General features: G+C 34.1%; 1 protein-coding gene across 2 annotated transcripts in view; it reads right to left on the bottom strand.

Annotated features, from left to right (window-relative positions):
• The window catches only part of LOC135160686 (slit homolog 2 protein-like), a 238,667-nt gene that overhangs the window by 44,357 nt on the left and 182,090 nt on the right, over nucleotides 1–12,220 (bottom strand). For both annotated transcript variants that reach the window (XM_064117505.1, XM_064117506.1), the window contains exon 5: nucleotides 11,900–11,947. In XM_064117505.1, coding sequence (XP_063973575.1) covers nucleotides 11,900–11,947 — 48 coding nt within the window. The remainder of the gene's footprint in view (nucleotides 1–11,899; nucleotides 11,948–12,220) is intronic.

Raw genomic sequence — 12,220 nt, 5'->3', positions numbered from 1 at the left:
TTAGGAGAAAATATTAAAAGATCTTTTTTTTTAGCCGATAACATTTTCTACAAAAAGTTTTCACAGCATTTTTTTCACAAAATCACTAGTTTCAGAAATAAATACTCAATTATAGGAAATTTCAATTTCGACTTATTACAGTATAGCACTTTGTTCCTGATGTGATTAATTTCATTTTCATGCATGTCTATATGTTATATTTTCGAAACTGCAGTTTATTTAATTTTTAAAATTATATTTAATAAATTATCGAGGTTTTCATCTGTTTATTTTCAAGCTCTTCAGCATTACAACCATATCAAGAAGTGCAGAGCGACTTTTCCCGGTACTGCGCTTTTATAATATATAAAAAATGGCTTTTCAAAATCCGCAATATTCGCAGAGTGATCCATCGTGCCCCAGGTATCCCCTCATGGCCCAGTTACCTCCACCCCTGAAATACCAACCCTTTTGATTCCCAACAGATATAAATAATCGAAGGCGAAACCATCAGAGTGTCAACAAATTGAGCACTGAACAATTCAATTATTCACTTGAAAAAAAAATTATCATCTGAAATGAGAAATTCATTTGAGCCCAGTCAACTATGTCCAGACACAGAAGGAGAAGAGAAAGAATAAACATTTGCTATCCACCAAAAGAGAGCGGATGGGTGGAATGGGGTGGCTATAAATGCTCGTCTGAATCCCCCGTATACATAATGAGAAATTCCAGGAACCCATGGAATACATCGAAAAGTAGAAGAAAAGTATCCGATTGGCCTTCGCCCTTTCTCTTTTTTTTCATCTTCCTTTTTTTCCACTTTTCTCTTTGTTTTATCGACAGTACAGATAAGATCCGATCGTAAATAAAGATCCCTTTCGTAATTCGACGGTGGAGGGGTGAGTTAGATGAGGGGTAAGGGCGAGGGGTAGTAGGGTATCGAAATTGCACCGTCATTCCGATCAAGCGTGTACTCTCATTTCTTTCTTTAGCGTTTTTCCTCCCTCTCTTTTTCATCTCATCCTCCCTATCCGGCCTCAAACGTCCGCTGGAAACGTCCCTGTGTGTTTCACTTTCAGCCTGATTCATTCCTATTTTATTTTCATTTTTAATGTTTTTTTTTCAACCAAGTTAGCGCAACAGTGCTGGATAACGTCGGATACATGCATAATGCATTTTTCAATGAATATATTTTTATTCAGGGGGGAACCAGATAAGGGTGATGAGTTTGACGTGGCACTAGCAAATAGAAATAAAAGCGTTTTTTTGGTGGCATAGATATTCCGTTTCGTGTTTTGCGTGTATATGTGGGAGAGGTTTATCAGTAGCAGAATAAAAAATATATTTGATTTAAGTATAAAGGTTATGCTTGAAATAGCCATGATAATATACTGATGGTAAGTATATTTTATACTCATTCTAGTACATTCGATGTTCGACGACAATATTGAGAAAAAAATCATTTTCTCACGAGACTATAGTCTTCTGTCAAGAATATCAGTCCTTGGGTAACGATTTTTTTTTCTCACATCAGTGTAATCTCACATGACTGAAAAATCGAATCCTTATCCTGATCCTTTAGAAAAGTAAAATGAAAATAAAAATATATACAAAAAACGGCTAAAAATCTCGAATGAGAAGTCGAATGGCAACTTGAATAAGCATCGATTATTTAAAAGTCGAACTCGAAAGTGGAACAGGGATGAGCTTCGGTAGAATCAACGTCAGATGGCATCGGTTGCTTATGGGGTGAGGGGCAATGAAGAAATAACAAGGAGCGTAATGCACAAAAAGTAAATTTAAAAAGATGAATCGCAATTCAATTCAATTAGAGCCAATGCGAAGTACACGGAGATGGAGTTGGTGATGTTGACACTAAAATAAAAATTGGAGCGAACTTGAGGGATACGCCTCAAGTTTTGTATATTTATTATTTATGAATGCTGAACTCCCCTATTAGTTATAAATTACGATTGGTCCGTCAAGTTGGTTTCTTGTTTTTCTGAACATACTGAACTGATTATTTTTAATTTTACTAGAACATAAATATATTTCTTCTTATGTCTATTAACGTACCCATCAGATCATATGATCGACTAGCCAAATCTGGTGAATTAATTTCTCCATCACGCCCATCACTGTCAGACATAATTATGCTCATTTCGTGACTTCCCCCTCCAGTTGTTCTACACCGGATATGCAGTGAGATAACAACATCCAAAATACTGTCCCGATTTCGCACAAGTCTAACAAGCAACTGCACACCTAACTGGTAACTTAGTGACACCACCAATAGTGGCGCTGCAAAGTTCAGATGACCCGATTTTCATAAAAGCGAGAGACATGACGACTAACTTTATGATCGGCGGTTTCGTGAGTTCAGGATCTAGAGCACTTACTTGGAATAAATAGTCTTGGATCAAGTATATTTTCTACTTGTTTTAAATATATACATTATAATTACAATAAGTATAACAACATATGAGAATAATGATAATTATACTCATTTTAAGTATATCTTGTTCTTAATTCAAGGATATTACGGTTTTGATGACAATGAGAAAAAAAAATTAATAGTTATTAATTAATCATTTTCCTAGGGATTTATTATTTACTGTAAATAGATTACATAGTTCAGAAACGTTCATATTTAAAATGTGTTCTCAATGTTTTAAAAACAACTGCAAGATGGCTGTACCTTCTTTGACTCCCTGATGAGATAAGCTAAGGAAACCTAACTCCTCATTATGTCGTACGGCCCTGATATTGTTATGAATCCCTCTACAATAACATCATTACTCTTTCGTTGGTTTGGTGGATCAGTGAATTTGGTAAACTAGTTCGTAATAGTTAATAATGGAGTAGTTAGTAACTGGCCGAGCAGTTATTTCAGACATGTCAAAGGTAAAGTGAATTGACAATGAGTCAGCGTACATAAAAGTACGTTTACTGAGAAGTTAATATACTCCACGGTAAAGTCTTTTAGTGATATGTCATTCGAAATTTTCCCGTCACTTATACGAGGTTGCTTATACATATTAATGATAAATTTTTTCTGTTACTTAATTATATAAAATAAGGAGACAAGTATAAAATATACTTGGAATACTTATATTATTATACTTATTTGAAGGATACTTTCTACACAATTTGAATATATGAAACACTTAAATCAAATGTAAAATGTACTTGACACTTTATCATTTTTTTCATTCCATATATAATTTAATGCAATTAGCACTGATAAGTCACCGTATTCGTGCCTCGTCTCATTTGGCGGAACCGTCTTGCCAAATTCCATTTATCACCATTTATTGGGCCTCAGTGAATAATAAAAAATCTTATCTCATGGGTTAAGACAATGGATATTAAGTTGGGACAATCTTACGTTTCGTGATAGTAAAAAAAATTTAATAGTAATAATCAATAATAATACCACTTTGTTATTATGATTAATAATTGTTCCCTACCGATCTTCACTTTTCATCGTCCAGAGATTGGCATTAGTTCTTCTTTGAACTCGAAAAAGCGAAAATCCCTACGAAAGAATATCCTTCACGACCAGTGCCCTAGGGATTTTCACTCGTGAAGTTGTCGCGCCGAAGGCGAGGACTGACATGCCAACTGAGTAAATATCCTCACGGCACTCGTCCTGAAATACACCGTTTTCCTTCAACTCTGTCAAGTAAGAGCATCCAGAAAAACCTTAATTATTTAATTTCATCACGGAAGGGTTGGGCTGTAATACACTCACTACGTTTCCATTTAATTTAATTTCGGAGAGTGTGAGGATGTGTTTCTTCATTTTATTTATCAAATCGATGTCACAGTCTCTAAGGAAATCGAAGCGGGATGGGACAGAAAATAGATGTACTCTTTTTTTTATCCATTGGGAATAACTGTGTGATAGTGAGTAGAGTTTGCGATATCATAAAAATAAGGGATGGACGGTAAATGCTTTGGGGCTCTGAGAGGTTACGAGGTTCATTTATCTCACAGGTGGAAAATCTCAAGGATTTCACAGTTTCACCACTGTAATACTAGAAAATCATGGAATTCGGGGGCGGGAGCGGGAGGTAATGACTCCGGTTGACTGTAAAAAAAACTTTCCGTCGAAAGCTTAATATCACGACCAATTTTATTCCATAAAATTTCAAATTGTGTCGATTAGCCGAAAGAGGGCAGAAAAAGGGAGAAAAAAAGAAAAACCCGAATTATAAAAATTGCAATCACGTTTTCTCGTCAAATTTCGAAGAAAAACAAACAGAATTATCAACATGTGAATCATGCTCATCTGTCAAATTTGTCTATCAGATTTTACTTTATTTTTATCATCACTATTATTTCTTTTTATTTAGTTGCATTTCTAAACGTTGAAGGTTTCATGTGTCAACGAGATACCGATACTAATGACAACTTAATAATTAAAATTTGAAAGTTTTTGTCAACCTTGGCTGAAAATTGCTGGGCCCAATATGTTGGAAGGGCCCTTTTTTACATATTTCATTAACCATCATTTCGATAACTTCGGTATACGTAGGACATCCCTATAAAATGTGATTCAAATTCTCTTCTTCATAGCTCCACTTACAAATATGAAAATCATTGATCTATCACTATTATTATTTAAAATGAAATAATGAGCACAAACTATGAACCCTTTAGATAATTTAGATCAAATCTAGATTTAAAAATATCTGTGATGATAGTGACAAATATGATTATTTTAGTTAATTGGCGAGAAAGAGAATGATTAAAACCCGATTACTGAAAACCACAATGATATATTTTCAATTGTTAACGTAACAAAAAAATCACCTAAGAGAATCATTTATTTTGCACGAAAGCTTCCTCCCTCTCTCGAGATCCTTCAAACGAAAGAGAAATGGATGTAGAGAAGGGAGGAGAGGTCTCGAGGAGCTTCTGTCTTGCCCAGGGGTCGTATCATTATCTATTTCTCCAGAGAAACTCCAAACCACCCCCAACCTCCACTTCCTTCCACCTTTATTTATAAAGAAACGAGAAAGAAAGCCCAGAGGAAGGAATGAGAGAAAAGTAAATAACGACGTAGAGAAGTTTAGCGAATTTTAATCATTTCCCGTAGGTAATACGGTATTTTTTTATAAATGTGACATTTTTTGGTAGCAAATTTATATTTTTCACCGTGTCGTCTGATAGACAGGTGAAATTTTGCTGAAAAATAGAGTGTCAATACCCTTTTTGACTTTATATAGAGATATTGAGAAAAAATATCTAATACTCTCCTTTTGTATATAGATAAATTTTTCATAAAACTGATTATTTTCCATATAAAATTGAAACTGAAATTGTCCATCTATAACAATGAATTTTATTTTTCGTTCTGGGAATATTCTGCTAGTAAAAATCAGTAATGTCTTACTTACGCCAAGTTTTACTCTTCCACTAGAGTCATTTTTATCTAGATCTCGAGAAAAATTCTAGGTTTTGGTTACTAAATTTTACTCTTTGAGAATAGTAAAAATTATCACAGCACCGGTAGGGTAGAATTTTATAACTATAACTGGGTTTTTTACTGCAATCTAGATAAAAATTACTGTACTAGAAAGGTTTCATTTGACGTAAATGAGATATTATTTAGTCTCACCTGCACCATAATTCTGTAGCAAAGTAAAACGCGAGGTAAAACGACATAAGTTAACTCATCTCTGAGTCGAGTTTTTGAATAATATCTTCGAATCTAAGAGAGATAATAGAACTTTTGTAATTACCTTTGTTGTAGTACTCAATTCACTCCACAAAAAAGGTGACGATAAAAAGTTTACTATCTTCCCTAGATTCCGAGTTAATCATTAAAACCTGGTGAACAGGCAAAAGTGACTTATCTCATTTTATCCCTTCGATACTGAATTTTCAAACGCATAACAAAATTTGATGTTTATACGTAGGAGAAATTCTGGAAATGCACGTTTATCAACCGGAACAATAATTTTCACCAAAACAATTTTTCCGTGAACGATTAGCGACTGATCGTTCGAATATCTTCGAAGTTAATTTTTTAGCGGAATGGTTTTTTTCTTTTTTTGTTGCGTTAAGTTTTGAACCAAAATAATCCGCATTTTCCACACGCAGAAAAATAGTCACATATAATACCACAAGTGGTTCAAAATTATCGAATATTTCCCGATAGATTCGTTGCAAACAAATGAAGGAGTCAAGTTTTTCAGGCTAAAAAATCACGAGTGCGAAGCACGAGTGATTTTTCCTGAAAAACTTGACGACTTCATTTGTATGCAGGGAACCTAGAGGGAAATATTCTATAATTTTGAAGCTCGAGTGGTATTCAGGGGATTATTTTTCCTATCCAAATTTCGGCCAAGAGAATTGTGCCATGACATGAAAAGGGGTTTATTTGGTTAAGTGTCGTTTGTTTACCAAAATATTCAAAAAATTATCGCATGTAATACCACAAGAGCTCCGAAATTATCGGATATTTCCCGATAGGTTCGTTGCAAACAAATGAACGTGTCAAGTTTTCCAGTTTAAAAATCACGAGCGCGAAGCGCGAGTGATTTTTCTGGAAAACTTGACGAGCTTATTTGTTTGCAGGGAACCTTGAGGGAAATATCAGATAATTTCGAAGTTCGAGTGGTATTCGGGGGATTATTTTTTGCATCCAAATGTTGGCCGATAGAATTGCACCATGAGACATAATTTTCAACGAATTGCCATTTAATCTGTCAGATACAATTGAGGGTTACTTCAACATTTGTTTTTTTTTATATATATCAACATGCAAAATTTCCAGTGTAATTTTCAAGAATATCCGCTGAAATACCGTGTTGACTATACAAAATAACGTCGAATGGTGCAATCCTATTGGCCAAGATTTGGATGAGAAAAATAATCGCTGATATTCGAGGTAGGCTATACAAAATATCAACAAATGGTGCAATTCTATTGGCTGAAATTTGGGTGGGAAAAATAATCAATGAAAATTACGTAACTAGGCACGTAATCCGCAAGTTTGTGCCATTTCTGGGTAATTTTTGTAGTAACAGAAGATAATAATTCTGTAATCATACGGAAATTTTCTGATGTACCACGAAAAAAGTACGAAATGGATTCGTAATGTTCCTTGAACGAGAACAATTTAAATGGGAGTTCTATAATTATTGCACCACTGAATGTCAAAATTCCTGGGCACTGAATACTTTTTATGGAACTGGCAGGAGCTTTTTACGTTCCTCGATACGTAAGTTTTCTCAAAGGGTCGGATTCGTGAGTCATCGTGTATTGTCGGGCCTTCTATTAGGTAAAGGGGAAAAACTGATCGCTGGGGCCGTGGAAATCGGATTGTATGGTGTAGCAGGGAATGTCCAAAAAAATAAAAATTGAAGTTGTAATAGCGGATCGAATGCAAAATTATAAATCCAATTAAAGCTCTTTTAAACAGGAATAATCACTTGATAATTCGAGGCTCGACCCTATTACTTGCTTCATCAAACGCCCCCATTTTCAGTTCTAATTTGGAATTCTCCTGTTTTGCAAGAAACTGTCTGTGATGTTTCTTGTGTTTGACTTGTTTCCTTTTTTCTTTTAAATTTTTTACAGTTTATTTAATTGTGGTGAGGGTGATATTAGTTTACGAGAGATGAGCAACAACCTATGACTCACCACGTCAAAATATATAATTAAGATGAGGTGTTCAGTATTTTTGTTTTCGCATATTGTCAATAACTGCCAATTTACAAAAATATATTTCTATTTATTCTGTTTGTACTCATTCCTTATTAATTTTCTTGGAATAAAAAAAAATATGGTGCAGCAAAGGCCTAAATTGATGAGTAATTTTGACAAAACTCTATTTCAATTTTACGGGACGAAAATGTAAGATTTCAGCTCAGATTCATAATTTTTATTGAATTTTACTTGATACGTAATTTTTACGTTTCTTCTCGGATACTTTAAACTATTTCTCCCTGAGAAACTATATCCATCCATTCCCAGATGCAAAAACTACTGACCTCTCGCGACATCCAATATTGCCAAATATCTCAGCAAAATGACAAAAAAAGACGGCTCATTATAATCGACCGATAGAATGAGGATTCTATCACAGGTCATGTGCGTGATGACCGACGCAAAACCTACAGGGCGTGTCGACATAAGGCGATAACGCAATGTAAAAGTTGAAAAAGGAAAAAAAGGGGGTGAGGGGTGCTGGCTGTACACTCGATCAATCGTATAAAACGATAACGTCGCGGTGTTATTATCACGATTTCACCGCACCTTCACTCGCGTGCTAACTCCGGTTACCCTTGGGAGTATTCAGAGCTCACGTGAGGATTTTCCTTCCTGAACGTGATTAAATGATGATTAAGTGAAGCGGAATAATTGATATTATCGACAATGAGAGGGCAGAAAATTTCCAATGATTTTTATTGTGAATTTTTCCAAAGATGAATTACCCAAATTCTTTCCCACGGCAAATTATAAGATTGTTTTTTTCCCTGTGAGTAGTCGCCTACGGGAGAGAAAGAGTATTTATAGGGGAAAATCGATTAGGAAATAAGTTGCTGGATAAGAAATATTTTTCAGCTTTATAATGAGTCACTGTTGATCGATTTACAATGAGGGACTTTTTGGAATATCGTGATCTACAGGGAATGGAATGATCCATCATTTTGGGGTGAAATTAATCACAGTTCAGTCGACTGTGTAAAAAACCACTGGAGCCCTAAATTGTGAAAAGTATCGGGTTTGCGATATCTCACCCGAGTGATAAGAAAATCCGGAAACGTTACCCCTCTGAGATTGAGAAGTGAGTGAGGGGTTGTATATGTATTCCCTTCCTTTCCTTGAGTTTCAGCTTCCGGTAAATAAGACGATAACGGAAGGACTTTAGCAACTAACCCCTCATTTATTCCGTGAAAGGGGGAGTATCAGCATCAATCCGATTCACCCTTATGATAAAACTCGGAGAACACTATTATTCATTATCAAACTACTGTACTTTACATAGCAATTCGATGATTAAGAGGAGTTTCAGGAATGGGTGTGATTTTTCAAAGTTTCCGGACAATTTGAAATTGAGAAATTGGACTTAATAATGGCCCTATTTTGGAAGTGAGGAAATTGCCAATTCGCAATTACTGTGCGAATATGTCAACAGTGGAAAAACAATGAAATTTCATCAACAGCTATGAATTGACAGGAACGTAAAATAATATTTAATTCAATTAAGTGTTACTAATTAATAAGCGAACTGAATGCAACTAATTAATTAATCATTAAATGATAACTTGGTCGATGGCGGTTGCTTAGTGGCAATGGCAATTATTGATCAGACACCTTATTTCGGGTCACTGAATGCGATTTAGGGGTCAAAAAAATTATAAAAGTTCAAATATTAGTGGAAATTTATTGAAATTGTAAGTGGCAGGAAAGATGTGATTTTTTTAATTTATTTCAATTACTGATGATCAAATATGAATATTCGGGGTCAAAGTACATTAAAATTTCAATGAAATCAAAAATTTCACCATATTTTTTGGCTAAATCACATTCCTTACCACTATTCTCCAAATTTAAGAATATTTTCATCAGAATTTGATTGTTTTTTCATCTATTTTCATAGAGAATTGAACGGAAATTTACAGATTTAAGTCTTCTGTTTAATTTTCGCACGAAATGCTGAATTTTCAATGGCACGATTTTCTGAAATTTAAGTAAAATAGTAGCACGATAAAAATTGTCAGAATTGAACAATGAAAATTTAGACGAAAGTTTTTTTTAGTGTCCCTTTGTAGTTAAATGTGAGAGATTGTTTTTGATCGTAATTTTACTCTGAGTTTTCCAAAATGTCACAATGATTTCAATATTTCAATTTTGGAACGCATTGTGTATATTTGTAAACCGATAATTGTCAAAAGTATTAACAAATCCCTAAAAAATTTTAAGCTCAAAATAAAATTAGAGACCTAATAATTTGCAAATTATTTAGTTCTGCATATAAAATGAAGAATACGAACATTGCAAATGTAATCTACAGTAACGCTACCCTCAGGTCGGTATTTTACTGCTTTTGAATATTTTCAGCCAAATTTTCCAACTAGTTGCATCAATAAAATTCCAAAAAATTGAAACATAGTCGGTATCGTCTAATTTAAACTTTGGAAACTATTGATATTTGTTTGAACAGTTCGTTGTTATAAACAAATAATAGAATTTGTTTCCCAAACGGTGGGTCATCTTGTAAGAAGGGTCAAAATTCCTCGATTTTGTTACGTCTGGCGATCAAATTTCAGATTTTAATCTTTGACTACAACGGAAACCTTGATTTTGTGTAAATTGAGAAAAATTATACATGACCTTTTACAGCTAAAATATTTGCAGATGCAATTGATAAAGAATATACCAAATTTATTTGTAAATATTTGAAAAAGTGTAATCTGCGAATCTACGAAAAATGTAAAATAGCTAGTGTCCTGCTAAGGACAGTGTAAATAATCCATTGTACGGGCGAAATCACTTTAAACTCATGAAAAAAAATAAGGGAAAAAATTTGATTTCAAAGCTGATAGCCAATAGACTTGGAATAGAGATTTCTGAGGTCGACATGAAAAAAAACATTTAGTGTCGAGGTTGAACTGTCATAAAATACTATAAAAATCCGAAAATTCATATTTCGAGGAGAACTGAATAATCATTAAGAATCGCATTTATTTTTAATCCGCAGTATTTTGCAACCAGTAAATAATTTATCAAACTACTCATTGTTCGCAATAAAATGAATTTGCTCGCGATGATAAATTTATTCATTGAGCAAAAAGCAACTTCATACTGTTACGAACCGTTTCGAAGCTTAAAAAAGTTAAGTCACTGAGTTATTAACAATGAATGTTTGAGAAATAACAATTCTATGTCAAATTTAAGTTATGCTATTTGTGCGGTCATGTTTTTCACATAACGCGAAATATTATTTATTCGTTGTTGACGCTTTTGAAGATGAAATATAATTAAATGTAATAGTGGGGCGTATACCAAACTGTCAACTATGCTTGCATATCCTTGGCAATTACTCTGGGTTTACTGTTGAAAATAATTTTATACTCTTTTCATGTAGTTAGGAAAATTGTCGCTGCAAAAGTCAATATTGCGTTCCGTCGAGCCCCTTGACTTGCTGAAAACTCCGAGGGGTTATTCCCAGGTAAAATCACTGTGTCACAGTTAATTGCAATTACTTAAAATCATTTTTGAAATTACTTGAAATCGACTGAAATCAGTGAAATTGCATAATTTGAAATACCTTCCCTCGGAATCAGTGAAATCGCATGATTTGAATTCCCTTGAAATCAGTGAACTCGCATGATCCCTTGTGATTTCACTGATTTCAAGGTATTTCGAATTAAACTTGGTTTTAATCGATACCCCTGTTTTCATTCCAAAGCAAAAATTAACTTCGACCTTTTAATGAAAGATTATCAGAGACTGATTTTCTTTTGAATTTCATAGCAGAAATTTAGACCCACAGATGAGCCAAATTTTATGAATTGATAAATTATTTATTGATTCCTTGAAAAATGAGTTTATTCAAGTTTACGCGAAATTTCATACACCATTCAATTTCATTCTACTCAGTTGTCTTTAGACCATTGATCTGATTAGAAAAATCGAAAAATTGAAATCAGTTGGCAAATCATTTGAAATCAGGTAAAAATCCTATGAAATCACTTGGAGTCACGTAGTGCAGGAAATCATTTGAAATTGATTTGAAATCACTCTGAAGTCACTTGAAATCAGAAGTAATTGTGTCATGATAATCGGACTGGAATTATTCTTCATTATACGTGAGAAAAAAATCGCGGAACCATTCGCTTGGTCAGTATTAACATTTTCGGTTATAATATTCCTTGTTAGAGAAATTTTCATTTACCTTCATATTTATTCTGCAAGTAGTCTGTCGCTGTATCCTCTCGTTACACTGTAACAAAAAAGTAAATATATATTAATGGGCTTGATTGACGATGATGATCGAGTGTTGTTGTATGCAATAACTCAAAAGTTATCAAACTTGGGCAAATATTCTAAAGCAATTGGAAGTTTGGGAAAGCAATCTAAGCCTTTACCACGCACGAATTGTGCGAGTGAAGGAGAGGGCTGAATGCGCCTCGTCAAGCGGTGAAATTCTTGGGGGCCAAGTTGGATTAATTAAAGTTTAGCCCCTGAAGATTCTGGAATGCATCGAACCAATTCG

Source organism: Diachasmimorpha longicaudata, chromosome 3, assembly GCF_034640455.1.
Source record: "Diachasmimorpha longicaudata isolate KC_UGA_2023 chromosome 3, iyDiaLong2, whole genome shotgun sequence".
In the NCBI taxonomy this organism is placed as follows: Eukaryota; Metazoa; Arthropoda; class Insecta; order Hymenoptera; family Braconidae; genus Diachasmimorpha; species Diachasmimorpha longicaudata.
Note: the sequence above shows the minus strand (reverse complement) of the source record. Positions and strands in the feature narration are given on the sequence as shown.